Source organism: Rana temporaria, chromosome 8 (genome assembly GCF_905171775.1).
Source record: "Rana temporaria chromosome 8, aRanTem1.1, whole genome shotgun sequence".
In the NCBI taxonomy this organism is placed as follows: Eukaryota; Metazoa; Chordata; class Amphibia; order Anura; family Ranidae; genus Rana; species Rana temporaria.
Genome location: NC_053496.1, coordinates 59,426,116 through 59,448,853, shown reverse-complemented (window position 1 = coordinate 59,448,853; position 22,738 = coordinate 59,426,116). Strand labels below are relative to the sequence as shown.

Sequence of the window (22,738 nt, the reverse complement as noted above, 5' to 3'; positions counted from 1 at the left end):
ACTATTGATACATGCACTGTATGTGTGTGTGTATAATATACATCTCCTGAAACACCTTTGAATATATATCATTTTGTAATACATTTTTGTGAAGTGCTGCAACCCTTGAATTTTTTTCTTCTGTCTGTCTGTCTATCTATATATCTATCTATAAACACACTATAAGATAGACAAGATGGACAATGCATAGAAACCAAAAATAACTGAATGAATATTCTGGACTTTTTATTGTTTTACAAGTCTAGATAAGAGTAAGACTTTTTTGCATAGGCGAGAGTCAGCAGGTATTGATGATGAGAAAAGTTTCCAGCTTACAAAAAAGGGGCGGTTAGGGGCACTGGATTGGCCAGCTGATTGTCTGCCTATTTATTTATGAGACAAAGCCAGGTAGCAGGCTCAGCCTCTGATGCCTAGTGAAGCTGACAGCTCTGCTGGCTGAAGGAGCACCAGATAGCAGGCATGGAGCTGTCCCCACAGCACTTTCATTTAAGAGGGAAGATCTCAGCAATAGCTTAAAGGAAAGAAAACAGAGATCCAAAGCTGGTCATAGTGGAGAAACAGCAGCAGCAACAGCAACCAAAGGTGGAGGGAGGGAAGAAGACAGTGGGGGCTGTAGTCCCTCGGTAGCAGAAAAGAATATATTAGAGGATACAAGGAGCTACAAACACAAGATTTGCACTGATCTGTCAGCAGCAGCAGCAGCTCTGCATCATTCTCCCTGGGCTCATTCTCTTCATACGGGGCTACTGCGCTACATTTGGGTGCCATGGGTAACAGTTTGTCCAGCAGCATTCCCACATTTCCCAGGGGAAGCCAGACAAGATTACACAGAGTCCATCAGCAGCACCACATCAAAGGTAGGTAGATGAACTAACCAATGTCTAATACCAGCCCTGAATCGTGCACGAGCAAGCCCACCCTCTTCCTGAAAGAGAACAATAGGGACCTCCAGTGCTGAAGTGCCTGCAAGTGGCAAGAGATGCTTATAACCCTACAGGTGTCCTCTCCACATATCCACATCTTTGCTGGGATTATGTCATCACAGAGATGCTGCTCTTTTCTGCTCTCATTTCTTTTGCAGATATGTCATTTTTTTACATTCATGTACAGCTCCAGGGTATACATTAATATCTTGATTATTTTATCACAAGATGTCTAGATATGGACTCATTGACTCCAGGAAATGCAGTCGTAATGCTGAATTTTATTATGCCTTGTTATCTCTGCTATAATTAGAGGTTACTGTGTGCCATATATATATATACACATACACACACATACACAGTATCTCACAATATATATATATATATATATCTTTTCATGTGACAACACTGGAGAAATTACACTTTGCTACAATGTAGAGAGTGTACAGCTTGTATAACAGTGTCAATTTGCTGTCTCCTCAAAATAACTCAACACACAGCCACAGCCATTAATGTCTAAACCACTGGCAACAAAAGTGAGTACACCCACAAGTAAAACATTTCCAAATTGGGCCCAAACTGTCAATATTTTGTGTGGCCACCATTATTTTCCAGCACTGCCTTAGCCCTCTTGGGCATGGAGTTCACCAGAGCTCCACAGGTTGCCACTGGAGTTCTCTCCCACTCCTCCATGATGACATCACAGAGCTGGTAGATGTTAGAGACCTTGCGCTTCTCCACCTTCCGTTTGAGGATGCCCCACAGATGCTCAATAGGGTTTGGATCTGGAGACATGCTTGGCCAGTCCATCACTTTTACCCTCAGCTTCTTTAGCAAGGCAGTGGTCGTCTTGGGGGTGTGTTTGGGGTCGTTATGTTGGAATACTGCCCTGTGGCCCAGTCTCCAAAGGGAGGGGATCATGCTCTGCTTCAGTATGTCACAGTAGATGTTGACATTCATGGTTCCCTCAATGAAGTGTAGCTCCCCAGTGCTGGCAGCACTCATGCAGCCCCAGACCATGACACTCCCAGCACCATGCTTGACTGTAGGCAAGACACACTTGTCTTTGTACTCCTCACTTGGTTGTCACCACACACGCTTGACACCATCTGAACCAAAAAAATGTATCTCATCACACCACACAAAATGGTTCCAGTTATCCATGTCCTTAGTCTGCTTGTGCATCAACTTTAGAAGAGGCTCCTTCTGGCACGACAGCCATGCAGACTAATTTGCCCTGACAGGCTGATCCCACACCCCTTCAACCTTTGAAGCAATGCTGGCAGCACTCATACGTCTATTTCCCAAAGACAACCTCTGGATATGAGGCCTGTTCTGAGTGTAACCTGTCCTGTTAAACCCCTGTATGGTCTTGGCCACTGTTCTGCAGCTCAGTTTCAGGGTCTTGGCAATCTTCTTATAGCTTAGGCCATCTTTATGTAGAGCAACAATTATTTTTCTCAGATCCTCAGAGAGTTCTTTGCCATGAGGTGCCATGTTGAACTTCCAGTGACCAGTGTGAGAGAGTCAGAGCGATAACACAAAATTTAACACACCTGCTCCCCATTTACACTTGAGACCTTGTAACACTAAAGAGTCACATGACACTGGGGAGGGAAAATGTCTAATTGCTCCCAATTTGGACATTATCATCAAGGGTGTACTCACTTTTGTCATTTGTGAAATTGAGACTCCATTTATTCTCTCTGCTTTCAGTGCTGTGCATTCTTGGGGGGGTAGGGTGGGGGGATTGTAGTGCTTCTGTGATTTGGAAAACTAGCAATATATTTAGTAAATACCAACTTTTTGTTCCCTTGGAACTAGTAACCTTACAGTAACATGATTTACAATGTGCCACAGTCTTTCCAATCCTTATATTAATGAATTAAGTTAATCATCACACATGCACCTTCTTTTACTATAAGTAGGATACAGATCAACTTTAATAACATTTTAAACATTTATCAGATTTACCTGCAATTTGTTTGGCTTTTAGAGATAAGATTATAAATATTCTCACTTCCTATGTATGTAAAAAGTGTACACTGTGTTATGAATGGCTAATTTTCTCACTTTTTTCAATAATGGTATAAGATAAAAAATGTGCCTTCCTATGCCTAGGTATACACAACTTTCCTTCAATCTTTGTCTGAATTTGGCTTGGTGAAGATTAGTTTTACTTGTCATATGTCAAGCTTGCACAACAAGCTAAGAATTAATGTCCCACAAAAGCTTTTAAACTCATACCTGTTGTACACATTGAAGATGTGTGTTGCCTTTGCTGAATTTTTGCTTAACTCACTCATATAAGTGAGTTGTATATAATGTTTAGGAGTATTACTTGGGATGCAGTGGTAGTCTATGATATAACGTTATAGCACAAGTGTTGTGTTTTCACATTCACCAGATCAAAAGACACAGATCACTTATCAGCAATGAAAATTGGAGACTGTTTCTTACTTAAAGTGATAGTAAAGTCTTTACCACCACTTTTACCTACAGGTAAGCCTATAATAAGGCTTACCTGTAGGTATAAAGAATATCTCCTAAACCTGTACGGCTTAGGAGATATTCCCCTCGCAATGCGCCGCTGATTGCAGCGGCGCATGCGCAGCGGGGAGCCTCGGCTAAAGGGCGGGCAGCCGCCGGACCTTGCCGGATTGAAGTCTCCCGCGCGCATGCCCGGGAGTGACGACATCGCCGCTCCAGCCAATCACATCGCTGGAGCGGCGATACCCGGATGACATCTCGCTCAGCGTGGACCAGGTAAGTTCTCTACACCTCGTTCCGAGGTAAGTATTTCATAATGAGCTAGTATGCGGTGCATACTAGCTCATTATGGCTTTTGCCTTTTAGGTGAAAAAATAAATAAAAAAATCATCGCGGGTATACAACCGATTTAATGCCCAAATAGACACCCTTATCATTTTGTTTTGTTTTTCTGTAGCGTCAAAGAGCCTTCCTTGTATACATATTTTGTAGTGTTCTGCTGAACAGGTGTATGAATTAGTTTAGAGTTCTATTTGTTGACTATTCCACTTCTGATTGTTTGAAAATAATTGAAGCTGTGCTTGAAGTCCAAAGCGAGTCAGGTGACCCTGTTTCAACCTGAAATGCATTAAGCCAGAAACCCTATGAAAAAATAAAAAATATCTCTCTGCCCAGTGGCCCGCTACAGAATCTTCGCTCTATTGTACTGCACTGTGACAGATGTGTGTCTGATGCTACATCCCCTGCTGCATACTGTAGTTCCACCCACTAGGGGCTAGCTCGTAAAGCCACAGCACAGCAGGGGAGATCGCATCAGACTTGCCCAAAACTGTTGGTTAGCGGAAGCAGACAAAGCCCTGCAAGAGACTAAAGGACTGCTAAGTGTTCCTCTTTTAAAGAGCAATTCTTGTTTAAAATGTATGCAAAGCCATTACACCCAGTAAAGATAAATCTGAAAAAAAAATTGCCACATACGTTAAGATTTTTACATTTTGACAGGGTTGCTTTAAATGAATGATGGCACCATATGGCTCAACAAACTTTGATCTGAAAATTAAAGTTGGGTTAAAAATTCTCGGCTGATATAGTGACTGCAGCCAATAAGATGCAGACACTGTTCAGGTATTCTGAGAGCCATGGGAGCAACAGCTCCCAGAATACAAAAGAGGGATATTCCCCTTATCCACACTGATTAGTGTGGATAAGGGGAATCTATTGATCTCTCTTGTGCGGCTCTTGTTGATGTGTATGGCTAGCCTCAGCTGTACCCTGCAGTCGATAATAAGGTTTGGTTCACACTGCCGCAACTTGAGATCCAACTTGTCAGACCCTAAGTTGCATGACATGTGAAATCCCATATTAGTCAAAGAGAGCTTCCTCAATTAGCACTACTGAAGTCGCTCCGACTTTAGAAAAGGTTCCTGTACTACTTCAAGGCAACTTTAATCTGACTTGTGCACATAGATTTTAATGGAAGTTTCCTCCAAGTCGAATCCTCATCTATCTTGATGTGATTTGTATCTGACATTACAAGAAGATTACCCAGACATTCCCTGAAAGTCCCTTCAAAGTTACATCAAAGTAGTACTAAAGTCACCAGGAAGTCGCCTGGCAAAGTCACACCATAATACGTGTGACTTTCAGGTTGCAGCTAGAGTTGCCACTTCATCCCTTTAAAACCAAACACATATGAATTACACAGGTTCTGTGGCTGATTAAGATGGTAATTAAACCCACTTGGTGCCTTAGCTGCATTAAATTAGCCTCAGAACCTGAGGTGGCAACTCTAGTTGCAGCAGTGTGAACCAAGCATTATGCCGCGTACACACCATCACTTTATGTGATGAAAAAAAATGTAATTTTCTGTGAAGTAAAAAACTACGTTTTTGAAACTTCAATTTTCAAAAACGACGTTGCCTACACACCATCGTTTTTTCACAATGCTCTAGCAAAGCGAGGTTACGTTCACCACTTTTTTCCATTGAAGTTCGCTTCATAACTCGCTTCTGAGCATGCGTGGGTTTAAAAACGTTGTTTTAAATGTCCGATGCAGAAGATTTAGGCTTTCCCCTTCTCTACTAGACAGCAGTAAAAATCTGAGAGTGCTTCCCCACTCAATCAAAAACTAAAAATAATTTTAACTGGACATATACTTAAGGGTGTCCATAGAATACTGTCAATAAAAACAGTTCATCTTACAAATTAGAATACCTGTGGCCCTGCAGTAAGTCAGAAACAGTTCCCACTCAATAATACTTGTAAACCACGATGAACTTACAAATTAATAAAGAAACATCTGAAATCTATGGTCAGCTTAGCACAAGATAGTTATCTGCAGTTACCAGTCATATCCAGGCATTGTAGATGATTGAGTTATTACTGATGAGCATCAGGTTTTTTGCATCAATGTTCCGCCTACAAGCTATAGTAGAATTCTAATGTTGTATGACTAATAATAATTATATTTATTAATTATTATTACTAGTCAACCAACATTAGAATTCTTCTATAGCCTATGGGCGGAGCATTTCACCATAAATGTCGGCTCGCTGCGGTCGTATGTTTTTAGCTACTTCGTCGAATCTTCATGTCTCTATAATCTTGAATCTATTCTCTCTATGTCGAATCTCTTCTTCATGTCTCTATAATGTCGAATCTTTTCTCTCTATGTCGAATCTTTTCTCTTTATGTAGAATAATATTGGACTAATAGAGTTAAAATTAGGCACATTCGACCGCAACAAAAACGAAAATAAAGCATGCACAAGCATTAGAGGACAGATTCTCAAGCAAAGTCAGTAGCACCCTTAAGTAATGCTAGAGGTAGAGGGGGCAGCCAGCTAGTCTGAGACTCTGTAGGAGCAGCCAGAGTACTTGTACCAACCTCTGGCGTCTAACCCTCAAAGCACAAGCACACCTGGAACTCTAGGCATGGTCCTGCTCACAATGTTTAGAGACAGCGCCCAACCAGCTTCCCTGTGATACTCTTCAGTGAAAGGTTTCCCTATTCTAACCAAGCTATCACAGGCAGCAGTGTATTCCAGCAAGTTTATTTAAGTACAAGTTCCCCCAAGGCCCTCAGTCCAGCGCATGTTGAGGCTTTAAAATCTACAACTCTTTAGTATAGTATAAGCTGCCTCCAAGAGTGGGGGGACGACCCCAGGAGAGAGAGAGCTCTGAACAGACCCTTCCAAACTTTTATTTTCTCCCCCAGCCACACCTTCTGGTCCCCCTACCAGGGATTGGCTGAGGTCAGATAACTATTCATAACCCAGTGGCTAACCCTCCCATTCTATTTCTGGAAGCCTCTTCCAGAGGTAGGCAAGAGCAATCAACACTTAAAGTGTAGAGTAAAGGTAGAAAGTTTTTTACTTAAACCTTCTGCGAGCAACTATCCCTGCAGCCCCCTTTGAATACATATCTGAGCCCAATTTCGATCCAGCGATATGCATGAGAGCCGAAGCCGTTGGCTTCAATTGCTGTCAATCAGAGGCAGGGACAAATGAGTGGGGGCGGGGCCAAGCCCCTCTCTGTGTGTCTTATGGACACAGCACTAGGAGCGCCAGTGGGGGTCCTGAGAAGTGTTGGTGTTATAAAATGAAAGTGTATGCTGTGATCACTTGGTGCATAAGAATCTATGCTATGAGAAAATCAGTTGCACCAGTAACTTTAGGTAATTTACGCCAGGCCATTAGGGTCCGCTTACATCTTGTGATTCTCACCCTATTCTGCATGGTGCACTTAGGGCAGCCCATTCGCTTAAATGGGCCGCCCTATACGTGTTTGTTGCGCAAAAGAAGCTCTTGGGCCTTTTTTTTATTAGCGACAAGCTTCATGTAAGTTTTAAATGTGCATTTTGATGTGCAAAACCATGCATTTGGGGGTGACATTAGGAATGAATGACACACAGACTCGCATTGTGCGTTTTACCGCTATTTGGAATTGCAGGCAGAATCATGGTACTTTGGCCAAGTGAGAAAGGGGCCTTAAATTTACTCTTTAATTTAGTTTATGTTTTTTTTTTTTTTTTAACACCACTGATATTTTAGTTTATGTTTACAACTCTCAGCGACAGGTTGTCTTTGATAGTCTTCACTCTGAGACTCCTGGGATTCATGAAAATTCCAGGGTAGAAGCAAGGAAATATGAAAAGTGTTTTTATTGGGCTCCATGATAACTGCCTTTAAAATTGCATATATAATGTATGTAGCACCTGGTTACTTCTAAGTACTGGTGCTAGGTTAAATTTACAGGGGGTCAGAGAGTTAAAATTTGGGTCTCTGTCTCAGCTTGACTGACTGTGGGCTCATTCTGTCGTTTCTGGGGTGCTGTTCCCACCCCAGGACAACAGGTGGCAGCAGTGGAGTCGAGGTTTGGGTGCTTTTCCCCAGCAGCCTATCAGAAGGGGTTTTCCTCGCTGTGCATGCCTGGGAGGTTATTTATGAGACAGACACCATTGGTCTGGGGCACCAACCTTTAGGGTGACTGCATCACGGCGCCCAGGCGAAATGGCCTTCCAGGCCAGGGTGCGCGTGTCACGCAGTGTTTCTGGTTCCGAGACCACGTTTGTCCGGAACATTTAAAGCTGTGGCTGGGCCCCAGTTATTGACTGGGTCCCCATTCCTGAGAAGATCCTAAGCGTGTTACCAGTGAGAGGAAGCTGTTCGGTGGGGAGTCCATCTGAGGAGAGCCAAGAGAGGCTGGCGATCCAATAGGGTCTCGACAATCCACCGGGGATCAAGGTAACTGGGTACTGAGAGGTTGGACGTTGATCACCTGTCAGTCGGTAACCTGCAAACTACCTGAAGGAGATCCAGGCCAAAGTCATTTGAGGAGGGTTATCTCCGCTATTTCAATCCTAAGGAGGGTCTGTGGCAGAGACTTTTCCTCTACTCCGGCTGGAGTAGTGAAAAAGACTAAGGCCCGGATTCACAAAGCACTCGCGCCGACGTATCTTGAGATACGCCATGTAAGTGCAAATATGCGCCGTCGTATCTGAGCGCCGTGCCCACAAAACTAAGATACGCCTAAAAACAGGCTCCATTCCACCGACGTAACTTGCCTACGCCGGTGTAGAGTGAGCACATATTTACGCTGGACGCATGTGGCGCTCCCAGTAATTTTCTATTCAAATATGCAAATGAGGGAGATACGCCAATTCACGATCATACTTGCGCCCGACGCAGGCTACGACTGGTGCGCGTAAGTTGTACATACGGCGTAAAGCTATGCCCCATAAAGGAGGTGTAATCCATGCAAAGGGCTGCACCAGGGAACACAAGCCGGCGTATTTTACGTAGTTTACGTTGTACGTGAATATGGCTGGGCGTAGGTTACGTTTTTTTGGATAGCATAGGGAAGGGTTACACTCCTGTAATGTTTGTTTTGCTGTCTGTGACCCTGTTCAGAAAATTCCTCCTCACTTTCTGTTCCTGTGACAAGTGGGTTTTGAAAATTTTGGGTTGTCGTGGAAACTAGGATTGGTGATAAAGCTTCAACGGAGACACAGTTTTCCCATTATTACTCTTAGGCCTCGTACACACGGCCGAGGAACTCGACGTGCCAAGCACATCGAGTTCCTCGGCCAGTTCAGCACTGAAGCCGCCGAGGAGCTCGGCGGGGCGAGAGCTCCCATAGAACAACGAGGAAATAGAGAACATGTTCTCTATTTCCTCGCCGAGCTCCTCGTCGGCTTCCTCGGCCGAAAGTGTACACACGGCCGGGTTTCTCGGCAGAATTCAGCCAGAAACTCGGTCGGAAGCTGAATTCTGCCGAGGAAACTGGTCGTGTGTACGGGGCCTCACAGAAGTGAATTTCCCTTCCTAGGGGTAGATTTCCCCATCCCTTGCTGTTTTCCCCTCCGTTCGTAAGTACAAGTCATTTGTAACTCAAATGTTCCTAAATCAGGTTCTGCTTGTACAGTGCAATAGTGATCGTAGCCACCCTGCCTGAAGCTGAAGGTGTGTTACTGGCTGGATCACCAGAGGAAAACGAATGCAGCCACCACATCTAAGGACTGGTAAACTGCAGTCTATAAAATATTTCATAATTGCTGCCTAAAAAGGGTAAATAACGTGTACAGTGGCTTGAAAAAGTATTCATACCCCTTCAAATTTGGTCATGTTACAACCAAAAACGTAAATGTATTTTATTGGGATTTTATGTGATAGACCAACACAAAGTGGCACATAATTGGGAAGTGGAAGGAAAATGATACATTATTAAAAAAAAAAAATCAGATAAATATCTGAAAAGTGTGGTGTGTATTCAACCCCCCTGAGTCAATAATTTGTAGAACCACCTTTCGCTACAATTACAGCTGCAAGTCTATTTGCATATGTCTCTACCAGCGTTGCATATTCTTCTTTGCAAAATAGCTCAAGTTCTGTCAGATTGGATGGAGGGCATCTGTGAACATTAATTTTGAAGTCTTTCCACAGATTCTCAATTGGATTTAGGTCTGGACTTTGACTGGGCCATTCTTTGATCTAAACCATTTCATTGTACCAAAATTTGTGGAGTGATAACTAATAGTTGTCCTGTGGACAGATTCTCCCACCTAAGCTGTAGATCTCTGCAGCTCATCCAGAGTTACCATGGGCCTCTTGGCTGCTTGTCTGATTAATGCTCTCTTTGCCCGGCCTGTCAGTTTAGGTGGATGGCCATGTCTTGGTAGGTTTGCAGTTGTGCCATACGCTTTCCAGTTTCCGATGATGGATTGAACAGTGCTTTGTGAGATGCTCAAAGCTTGGGATATCTGTTTATAACCTAACCCTGCTTTAATTAAATTTCTCCACAACTTTATCCCTGACCTGTCTGGTTTGTTCCTTGAACTTCATGATGCTGTTTGTTCACTAAGGTTTTCTATCTAACAAACCTTTGAGGCCTTTACAGTACAGCTGTATTTATACTGAGATTACATTACACACGGGTAGACTCTATTTACTAATTAGGTGATTTCTGAAGGCAATTGGTTCCACTAGATTTTAGTTAGGGGTATCAGAGTAAAGGGGGCTGAATACAAAAGCACGCCACACTCTTCAGATATTTATTTGTAAAAAAATATGAAAACCATTTAACATTTTCCTTCCACTTCACAATTATGTTCCGCTCTGTGTTGGTCTATCACATACAATCCAAATAAATGACATTTACGGTTTTGGTTGTAACATGACAAAATGTAGAAAATTTTAAGGGGTATGAATACTTTTTCAAGGCACTGTACATGCGCAGAATACCAGTGCAGAGCAAGATTTGCACTCAACACCAAGGAAACTTTAGAGTTTGACTGCAAAGGGGTAGATTTATTATTTTTTCGCTTATGTATCATTGTAGCTACACATATTTGTTATATCTACAACTCAGTGGTTATACTAATGTTCTGTGATCTGTAGAACAAGAAATTACTTCATGAGTTCCTAAAACTGTTGTGCTAGCTTGTTTTGTCTTTAGAGGCTCCTAAGTCCAGGATTTATCTGTGTGGTTTGTATTTCTTTCATCTCTCACAGAATTGTAATGAATGTGTCACGCTTTCAAATCTGGATTCCCCATTTATTCATCCTACATTATGTCAAGTCCGTTTGGGGTAATGTGATGATATTATTTTAGTATTGACTGCTTTTGTTGGGCAGAAATGGAAATTCAATGGGAATTTGTGGCTATTAGAAAGGATGTGATTACACTAAATGATTTCTGGCTACAGTTGGCCTTTTAAGGTCAGTAAAGGAAGTTTTACTGTGTAATACAGACCAAGTATTGCATCACTATAAATACATTTTAATTCAGTAGCCAGGTGGTGCAAAATAGCACAGTTTCATTTTAAACTGAATCGACTGGCTAAATACTTTTGAGAAGCAGATCTGCGAGTTATGGTGTAGTGTTATGAAAAATAATAGACTTTACTTGGTGCAATACACTGGATTCTAGTGTGATACATTGAAGGTATATTTATAAATTGGTGTGATACACCGAAGTGGACACTTTATATATTGTTGTTTAAATTGTATGCATTAAGCTGTAGAGCGCTGTAAATATTATTGTTTGTATAATATCAGGTCAGTGTTCATTTTCCACCCTTCAGCTTCATGTGCCTGGTAATGCCTGTGGTTTTCTATTTACATGAGAAATAAACAAAACTGATAGGATCTGACAGGTTATGCTAGGTTTAGAGGCACAATTTGAAAGCATGAATGTCAATGGAAAAGACTCTCACTTCTGGGAGTTGGGTTTTATTTTATCTTTTCTCACAACAGTTGTAAATAATTGCCATACAGATGTAGCACTACCTCCAAAGGAGCTGCTGGTTTGATTTGGGTGGCATGTTACCTCTAATTCTTTGCAGTCTAGGGTGCTTGATGAGAGCCGAGAAAAAAATGCAATGTCCACAGTTTAGATGTATTTTTCTGTGCTTTATTACCGGGGCAAAATGATAAAAGTAGCAGTAGAAGAAGTAGAAGGAACAATGAGTAGTAGGTCCAGGTGTACAACTTGGTTTGGAAACGTTCCAGCAATAAACTTTCGTTGCCACTCTAGCCAGAGTGGGTATAGTGCACCTGGATAGGCCTCTCTCACCAGCCTAGAAGCCAGAGTGTCACACAGAACTTTAGCAAAGTTTCTGCCACAGACCTTCCCAAAGATGGAGATATTCTCAGTTCAGAATCTTTCTCAACTCAGGATTAAGCACCTGGATCTTTCTTGTATAAACTTTAGTCAATTCAGTACTGACAGGCGACCATCATCCAGCCTTTCAGTAATGGTGTGTCCTTCAAGTCTTAGGCCTCTCCTGGGATACCAGCCTTGTGCTCGGTGCTCTCCAGAACAGGTACTTCATTCCTGATCACATTGCACACCAAGTTCTGCCAACGAGTATATTCTTCTTCTTTTTTTTTTTTTTTCTTGACCAACGAAGTCCTCAAAGGCCCTAATCTAAGTGTCTAGGTACTTATGTTCCCCCAAGAGTCAAACACATCCCAGTAGTGTGGGAAAAGTATAGTTCCTGAGTGGACTTCTTCAAAGGAGGAGGGGGAGAAAAAAACAACAAACCCCCATGAGTGAGTTCCCTTTTTTTCTTTCACTGTTTAATTCTTTTCACAGGTAGAACCTGGGATCCGGCAAAGTAAGTAAGGGTCTTCCCTTGGTTATCAAGAGTGGTGATCGAGTAGATCCGGTTATCTTTTCCAGGCCTTTTAATGACCACCCGATTACTGTAGATGTGCCGGCCATAGCTCCAAGTGTCCCGACAACTTTCAAACCGGTGGGTGAGGATAAAAGTCAACTTAAAGTCCCGGGACGGCTTCGGCACTTTAAGGTGATCCCAGATGGCTTCTTGACACCATTCCTATCGATCGTCCTCTATCTCTTTCAGGAGAGCCTTGGGCACATAGGGAAACTCCCATCCATAATCAAGGGCCACTTTTTTGATTATAATCCTTTGTAGATGGACAAGCTTTGGTAGTGTGCGGGAGTGTCCCAGTCCTGGCATTACACAGGCCTCAGAAGACCTTTTGAGAACAGGGGTCATAGTAGGAGGCACATCTTTCCCTCCGGTGACGATACCTTTATCGACTATGACCTCCCAGTTTAATTGCGGGATATACCCCCCGTGGCCTTGTATCCCCCGAGTCCAGTGGTGAGCATGCTCTGGAGTTGCGGGCAGTTGCAGCACGAAACCCTTTACCCCATGTCAGTTCTGGCAACTCTGGCTCAAACCAATGGTCGTCCCCTGCATCAGAAGAGGAATCTAACTCGGAACTTGTGTACTCCTCTGCAGGCAAACAAGTGAGCACAACTTTTGACACAATGTCCCCAGCCTGCTTTCCAGTCCTTCTCTTGGCCTTGACAGGGGCAACATCCTCCCTGGAGTCCGGTCCCGGTATGCGCAGGGGTAGGCCTCGACCACGGCCATGGGGGGCCTTCACATAGCCCATCTTCTTGGCGGCGAGACGAGTGGGCACCATCGCCATTCAGGCAGTCTCCATAGCAGCATCCACAGTCACTGCAGGCACATCTCTCTCACTTTTACCACAGTCACTCATGGTGGGAGACACAATTGGTGTGGCAGCCGAAGTTGAAGTAGGCAGCAGTAGCAGTAGCGGGCCAGGGAGTGACTTCCTCCACAATAACAGTCCCTGTGACCCAATCTAAGCTGGATAAGCACAGGGCGACTCTGTGTGCTGATCCACCTTGAAGAGGTACTCACTGCACCTCGCACATCGGATAAACAGTTAGGTGCGGATTGTTAGATCCGGATTGTCAGCTCCATACATCTGGGGCAAGACACGCCGAGCGCCTCCACGCTGCCGCTCGTGTATAGCACAAAACGCCCATACGACTTCATACGAATTCCAGTGTCCGTTAGTGAAGCTCCGGTGGGAACAGGAATTGTGCTGGCTTCAGCGAAGGACATGATAGGCCTCAGCCTCTCGGATGGCGTTGGGTACACCGACATACTTGCACACAGTCCTCTCTCCAGGATGGGCAAATCACACTGTCTCTTTGGCGCCAAACTCACCTGAGTCTCACGCAGGGGTGGGTAGCTTCTCCCACTTTGAGTTCTTTTCTGGGCACGTTGCTTGAACACGTCACTCCATTGCGCCTCTTCTCCTTTAGCCAACACCTGACCTTAACCCCTTCTTCTTAAGCACAGTCCAACACCTCGACAAATTTCAGACTCTCAATGGCGAAATAAAAAGACTCAGTTCTGTTTGCGAGAGGTCCTGGGTTCAAATCCTGGACGAGCCTCCACGAGTAGCACTACCCCCGAAGGAGCTGCTGGTTTGATTTGAAAGGCATGTTACCTCTAATTCTTCGCCGTCTAGGGCGCTTGATGAGAGCTGAGAAGAAACTGCAAAGTCCACACTTAGCGCTGGAAAACACTTTTTGATAGATAAAAAGTGCATTTTATATACATCTCTATAGATCAGACCAAAATGAGGGAAAAATGAGGAGGAGCGAGGGACAGAGGGACATTGCTCCAAATCAGGGACAGTCCCTAGAAATCAGGGACAGTTGGGAGCTTTGCATGGGGGCTGAACAATGCACACGATAGCTGAGTAAGGGCCATCGCAGTGTCTCATTCTTGCTGATACGCTGTCCTAGAGAAAAAGAAAAGTAAGCTCAGACTGCCCCTGTCCCCTGTGGTGAATCGCAATCACCAGGAACGGAAGCCGCTGGGTGGGACATCGGGGGTGTAAGTGGAGATTAATGGCAGGCACTGGGGCGGCTCCTGCGATCATCCGCCCCACCCTCCTCTGTGTCAGTGAATAGCTGTAAATTAAACATCAAACCTCCTGCAGTTTCTAACAGGCCATGACCCAGTAGCGGTCTGTGCCTGGAGTTTGAGGACCCCTTTTATTTCAGATAAGCTAAGCCGCTAAATGTCAGAGCATAAGACTGATAATATTCCAGTAACTGAAATACAGACCAAATGACACAGATTCGCAGGGTCAATCAAAAGCAGCTGAAGCATGAATCAGGTGTATTATTTTTAGCACTGTATTGATCTGAAGCCTCTATTTATTTTTATAGGTAAGCTTTTCCCTCTTACTCCAGAGAGAATTTCACCTACCTCGGTAGGCACTATTTAATTTTAAACCACACAACAACCATTTGAGAAACAGTATTCTTACCATAAAGAAATGCTGTCACAGAGGCTTTAATTGCTGCACTAATGTGAAATGGAATAAAGCCTGCATTGATGAGATATTGCTGGGCGTGACGTACCGTAGTTTATTCCATACAGAAACCACTCTATATATTAGTCTCCTATTAGATATTATAATCTATAATCGATCCTATTGTTAATAAAAAGGTGCAAAGAGAAGTGATGTGTACTACCCAATATCAACCAATCAGGTATTTATTTAAGTCCTTCTGCTTTTACTGTGCTGCTTCTTTTTAATGGCCAAAAGTTACTGAACTGTGTTGGTAACCTAATCATGTCTGATAGGTTTACCAGTCTTCATGTCCAAAGCAGTTCCCAGATTCTAGAGATGTGACAGTTTGTATAACTGTGTGTGTGTGTGTGTGTGTGTGTGTGTGTGTGTATATACATATATACAGTATCTCACAAAAGTGAGTACACCCCCCCCACATTTTTGTAAATATTTTATTCTATCTTTTCATGTGACAACACTGAAGAAATTGCACTTCGCTACAATGTAAAGTAGTGAGAGTACAACTTGTATAACAGTGTTAATTTGCTGTGCCCTCTAAATAGCACAACATACAGCCATTAATGTCTAAAATACTGGCAACAAAAGTGAGTACATCCCTAAGTGAAAATGTCCAAATTGGGCTCAAATAGTTAATATTTTGCCTGGCCAGCATTATTTTCCAGCACTGCCTTAACCCTCTTGGGCATGGAGTTCACCAGAGCTTCACAGGTTGCCCCTGGAGTCCTCTTCCACTCCTCCATGATGACATCACAGAGCTGGTGAATGTTAGAGACCTTGCGCTCCTCCAACTTCCGTTTGAGGTTGTCTCTTAGATGCTCAATAGGGTTTAGGTCTGGAGACATGCTTGGCCAGTTCATCACCTTTACCCTTTAGCAAGGCAGTTGTCATCTTGGAGGTATGTTTGGGGTTGTTATCATGTTGCAATACTGCCCTGTGTCCCAGTCTCCAAAGGGAGGGGATCCTGCTGTGCTTCAGTATGTCACAGTACATGCTGGCATTTATGGTTCTCTCAATGAACTGTATCTCCCCAGTGTTGGCAGCACTCATGCTGCCCCAGACCATGACACTCCCACCACCATGCTTGACTGCAAGACAATCTTGTCTTTGTACTCCTCATCTGGTTGCCGCCACACACGCTTGACACCATCTGATCCAAATAAGCTTATCTTTGTCTCCTCATCAGACCACAGGACATGGTTCCAGTAATTCATGTCCTTAGTCTGCTTGTCTTCAGCAAACTGTTTGCAGGCTTTCTTGCGCATCATCTTTAGAAGAAGCTTCCTTCTGGGACGACAACCATGCAGACCAATTTTATGCTGGCAGCACTCATACATCTATTTCCCAAAGACAACCTATGGATATGATGCTGAGCACGTGCACTCAACTTCTTTGGTCGACCATGGCAAGGCCTGTTCTGAGTGGAACCTGTCCTGTTAAACTGCTGTATGTCTTGGCCACCGTACTGCAACTCAGTTTCAGGGTCTTGGCAAACTTCTTATAGCCTAGGCCATCTTTATGAAGAGCAAAAAAAAAAGGTTTTACCCCGTTAATGACCAGGCCATTATTTTGATACGGCACTGCGTTACTTTAACTGACAATTGCGCGGATGTACCCAATGACCGCCCTGTCATCCGCCGGCTCAGCAGGGATCAACGGAGCGATTCCCGCTGAGCAAGCAGAGGTTCACTGGGCGGATCATCACTGATCCGCCCCATGTGAAAGGGGCCTTGTCCTTACCATCCGACTTTTGACATCCGACATGGTGATTACAGCAGCAGTAAAAGGAATTTATCTCACTCTGGGATTGTTTTGATTGGTCAAAAGACAAGTCAAACTATCACAAAGTCGGATCAAAGTAGTATCCTATTCATTCAAGTCAGATAGATGTAGGACCAATGTAGGACCAATGTAGGACCGATGTAGGACTGATGTCGCAAAGCAAAGTAGGATGAAAGTCGTAGGATTGTCATGTCATACCAGTGTGAAACCAGCCTCAAGGTATAAGTATTTAGACCTTTTGCAACACTTTAAATGTAGCTTAGGTGTCTCTCATTTCTCTTGATCGTTATTGAGATGTTTCTACACTTTGATTGGAGCCCACCTGTGGTAAATTACACAAATTGTTTCGACATGATTTGGAAAGGCACACACCTCTCTATATAAGGCCTGACAGCTGACAATGCATACTGTATGGTTTAGGGAACTACCTGCAGAGCTTAGAGACAGGATTATTGCAAGGCACAGATCTGGAGAAGGCTACAAAAAAAACATTCTGCTACACTGAAGGTTCCCAAGAGAACAGTTGCCTCCATAATTCTCAAATGGAAAACATTTGACATAACCAGGACTCTTACGAAAGCTGGTCACCCAGCCAAACTGAGCAATCGGGGTGAAGAGCCTCAGTAAGACCAAGAACCTGAGGGTCACTCTGAGCTTCAAAGATCTTGTGTAGAGATGGGACAAAGTTCCAGAAGGACAACCATCACTGCAGTCCTACACTGATCTGGTCTTTATGGCAGAGTGGCTAGACGGAAGCCTCTCCTCCGTGCAAAACACATGAAACCCTGCTTGGAGTTTGCAAAAAAGCACCCAAGGCACTCTGAGACAGTGAGGAACAAGATTCTCTGGTCTGATGATAGCAATATTGAACTGTTTGGCTTCAAATCTAAACATTATGTCAGGAGGCAACCTGGCACTGCACATCACCAGCCCAATACCATCCCCACAGCATTGAAGCATTGTGGTGGCAGCATCAAGCTGTGGGGGTGGTTATCAGCAGCAGGGACAAGGAGGCTGGTCAGGGTTGATGGAAAGCTAAATGGAGCAATGTATAGAGATATCCTCAATGAAAACCTGTTTCACAGCACTCAGAATGGGCTGACGGTTCACCTTCCAACATGACAATTATCCTAAGCACACAGCCAAGACCACACAGTAGGCTTAGGGACAACTCTTTGAATGTCCTAGAGTAGCCCAGCCAGAGCCCTGACTTTAACTCTATTGAACATCTCTGGAGAGACCTGAAAATGGCTGTCCACCAACGATTTCCATCCAACCTGACTGAGCTTGAGAGCTTGTCGCATCATAACCAAAAAGACTCAAGGCTGCAATTGCTGCCAAAGGTGCTTCAACGAAATAAGTAAAGGGTCTGAATGCTTAAGTACATGTGATATTTTAGTTTTTTCTTTTCAATAAAATCAACAAACATTTCTAAAAATGTTTTGCTTTGTTATTATGGGGTACTGCATATAGATTGGAAACACAAATATTAATTTAAACTACTGTAGTATCTGACTGCATTACAAGTGAAGGGGGTTCAGTGAGTGAATACTTTACTATATATTACTAATATATACAGTACAGACCAAAAGTTTGGACACACCTTCTCATTCAAAGACTTTTCTTTATTTTCATGACTATGAAAATTGTAGATTCACACTGAAGGCATCAAAACTATGAATTAACACATGTGGAATTATACATAACAAAAAAGTGTGAAACAACTGAAAATATATTTCATATTCTAGGTTCTTCAAAGTAGCCACCTTTTGCTTTGATTACTGCTTGGCACACTCTTGGCATTCTCTTGATGAGCTTCAAGAGGTAGTCACCTGGCGCAGCACCCCATCACTCTCCTTCTTGGTCAAATAGCCCTTACACAGCCTGGAGGTGTGTTTGGGGTCATTGTCCTGTTGAAAAATAAATGATGGTCCAACTAAACGCAAACCGGATGGAATAGCATGCCGCTGCAAGATGCTGTGGTAGCCATGCTGGTTCAGTATGCCTTCAATTTTGAATAAATCCCCAACAGTGTCACCAGCAAAGCACCCCCACACCATCACACCTCCTCCTCCATGCTTTACGGTGGGAACCAGGCATGTAGAGTCCATCCGTTCACCTTTTCTGCGTCGCACAAAGACACGGGGGTTGGAACCAAAGATCTCAAGTTTGGACTCATCAGACCAAAGCACAGATTTCCACTGGTCTAATGTCCATTCCTTGTGTTCTTTAGCCCAAACAAGTCTCTTCTGCTTGTTGCCTTTCTTTAGCAGTGGTTTCCTAGCATATATTCTACCATGAAGGCCTGATTCACACAGTTTCCTCTTAACAGTTCTAGAGATGTGTCTGCTGCAAAAGGTGGCTACTTTGAAGAACCTAGAATATGAAATATATTTTCAGTTGTTTCACACTTTTTTGTTATGTATAATTCCACATGTGTTAATTCATAGTTTTGATGCCTTCAGTGTGAATCTACAATTTTCATAGTCATGAAAATAATGTCCAAACTTTTGGTCAGTACTGTACATATATATATATATATATATATATATATATATATATATATATATATATATATATATATATATATATATTTGGAATCATACACACACAAAAAATAACAATTTGCATGCCCTTGTCAGAGAAATGGGTGCTGTTTATGAGGCGACTTTACTGTTGGCAGGCAAGAAGTAGTTAAATTAGCCTATATACTTTATATACACCTTCTGGAAAATTACACCACACCTTATTGTTCATTCTTTTACCTGTTCACAAGGGGCCAGATCCACGTAGCGGATCGTATTGTTATGCAGGCGTAGCATATCCTAGTAACGCTACGCCGCCGCAACTTTAAGGGCGCGCAATTAAAATCTATGTGATGGGGGTGTGTTTTATGGTAATACGTCGTGACCCGACGTAAATTAAGTATTTTCCGTGGGGGTATCCCAGTGCGCATGCTCGAAATTAAACCGGAACAAGCCAATGCTTACGACGGTGATGTCATTCTACGCAAAGCCCTATTCGCGAACGACTTACGCAAACAACGTAACATTTTCAAAATTCGACGCGGGAACGACGGCCATACTTAACATAGGATACGCCTCATATAGCAGGGGTAACTATACGCCGGAAAAAGCCGAACACAAACGACGTAAAAAAATGCGCCGGCCGGACGTACATTCGTGGATCGCCGTATCTAGCTAATTTGCATACTCAACTCGGAATTCGACGGAAACGCCACCTAGCTGCTAGCGTAAATATGCACCTAAGATCCGACGGCGTACTAAGACGTACGCCTGTCGGATCGAGCCCAGATTCCGTTGTATCTTGTTTTGTGGATACAAAACAGAGATACGACGCGGGACCTTTGAAATTACGCGGCGTTACCATAGATACGCCGGCATAATTCGTTTGAGGATCTGGCCCAAGGTGTGCAGAAAATTCAAAATGGGCAATACCCCTAATATTTTAAAAGCTCACATAATCACTAATGTGACTGAAAATTAAAAGAGGGATGGCAGCTGCAAACCCATGCAAGCATGCCCAAATAACCTGTGTTCTCTTTGATAGGAGGCTGACATTAGGACAAATGTGGATGCTTATATTGTATTTAATAGTTGTATTTTTAATTAATACATAACTGCACTTGCTGTTGTGTGTTTTTCTGACTTGAATAAAGTCTTCTCTATGCTTGATCAAACATGGGACAATCCCAGGCAAATGTGCTCCAATTATTTAAAGAAATGGTAGGGGGAAAAAAGTCGAAGGTGTGTATAAATTATCAGGCACCTCCACAAACCTTTTTGTCTTATGTAGAGTTTGCTGAATCCACCAAAACTCTTGGCAATCTGTAATGCACTTACTGCCCAAACTTTACCCCTCTTGTTTGTTTAGGCCAAACAAAAGCAGTATCTGCTATGTGTAACCAATAGGTCGTGCTCGTTAGATCAGAGCTCTGAATACCTTTTAAATATTTCATATTGGAGAATAGTTGCTGCCTGGTGGTCTCTTTAGTCAATGGGATAAATCAGCATTGCCCTTTTGCTGAAATGTTTTAGTCCGCACCTTCTCTCATTACCAGAGCTACACTAGCAGAAAGGCCTTTGTTATACTGCAAGGATTCAAACTCTCCAAAGAAGTTTCAGTGAGCATCCCACGCTTTCCCTTTTCTGTTGTCCTTTCATATTCTTGCCGTGTTACCCAACACATGTAGCCAAGCAGTCACATATTAGTAGAGACTGATTAACCATCCTTTTGAAACCTGGATTATGACTCAGACACACTGCAGGATGATATCACCAGTTAGGCTTGTTCTATAGCATCTTCTTCCCAGCTCTGAGGATCTAATACTGTTTTATACGCCTACATTTAAACATTGGAATCCCTGCTAACTATAGATAAAGATGGTACATTTTTTAAGCTCCTAAACTGTGAGTTGCTTGTGTATGATGGTTTAGAAATTCCTTTAGGATAACCTGTAATGAGAGGAATATGCAGACTTCTATTGCTGCAATTGATAAAAAAAAATGTTTGCAAGCAATGAAATGAGGGATGCCTGTTCAGCTTACCTGTTCTTAGTGAATCTGCAAATATAGATGCAAATAGATGCATGATAGCCAGGCAGTTTGTATTTAGTGATAGGAAGGCTAGCAATGCTGTGCTCTGTTTTTGGATCTTTGGTCTACTGATGGATGATTGAATGAATGTTGCCTGCGTAACTTTTGCCATAATGTGCTGGCATATTGACAGAAACACTCAAAGATGTTTGCATATTGTTTTTTGTCTTACTGAATAAAGTTATACCTGTTAAAGTGGTATTAAACCCAAATCTACAAATGTAATATATTGTCAGTTTAAATCACACACCACAGGCAGAGTTTATGATATTAACACCTTCATTACTTGCTCTTCTCTGAATGTGGTTTACCTGCTGATTTGCCCATGTGGCCTTCAATATGTAGGCCGTACTACACGTGCCATGCATGTTCGGGTCAATGAACATATTACGAATATCAGGAAAGGTTTTTTGAAGCATTCCGTTTCCCGACATTATTTGGGATGCTATAAAAGGAACCCTAAGGGAACCATTTTTATAGCTATCGACAGGTTCAATCCTCATTGGCGAGGCAGTACGTCCACGCGAGAAATTTCCAAGCTTTAAAATTGCTGAATTTACGACCTAAAATGTTATACCCCTTTCGGCTTAAATGTCGATTGGGATATAATTTTTTTTTATCAATAATAGTTAATAGTGGAAACAGATACTGCGCTCGTTCGATGGATATCAAGCAGGCAACTATATGTGTTATACAAAACTAAACAAGATAAATAATAAAAAAGAAAGCTGCGCTAAATAAAAAATTGTGATAAATAGGATGAACCTATGAGTGAAACATCAACATATGCATAAAAATTGAATGTAGTTATGACATAGGTTAAACACATAAATAAAAATCAATCGTAATGTGTAAAGTGAACCAGTGATCCGTGGAGTCACATACAGTCCATCATAAAGTGATATGATCCATAAAAGTCCCAAAATATAATGAATATTCAGGCTCTAAATCTCCAAGTGAAAGATGAAATCCACAGCATCCAGAAAAGTGGGGATAGAAAAGAACCTCCACCTTGATAACACACTGCCTCTTACCAGCTCAAAATGATCTCTTATTACAGGAGATCACAATCACATGTAATACTGATGGCCTCCACACGAATCTCCACCAGGGAAAGCCTTATAGGGATGGTTGCTTTCTGGATGCTGTGGATTTCATCTTTCACTTGGAGATTTAGAGCCTGAATATTCATTATATTTTGGGACTTTTATGGATCATATCACTTTATGATGGACTGTATGTGACTCCACGGATCA

At 42.8% G+C, this 22,738-nt stretch overlaps 1 protein-coding gene across 1 annotated transcript in view; it reads left to right on the top strand.

The window, feature by feature from the left end:
* Positions 1-407: 407 nt before the first annotated feature.
* Positions 408-22,738, top strand: part of NEURL1 (neuralized E3 ubiquitin protein ligase 1) — a 354,357-nt gene continuing 332,026 nt past the window's right edge. The window contains exon 1 of the mRNA XM_040361853.1: positions 408-857. Coding sequence (XP_040217787.1) covers positions 767-857 — 91 coding nt within the window. The 5' untranslated portion in view covers positions 408-766. The remainder of the gene's footprint in view (positions 858-22,738) is intronic.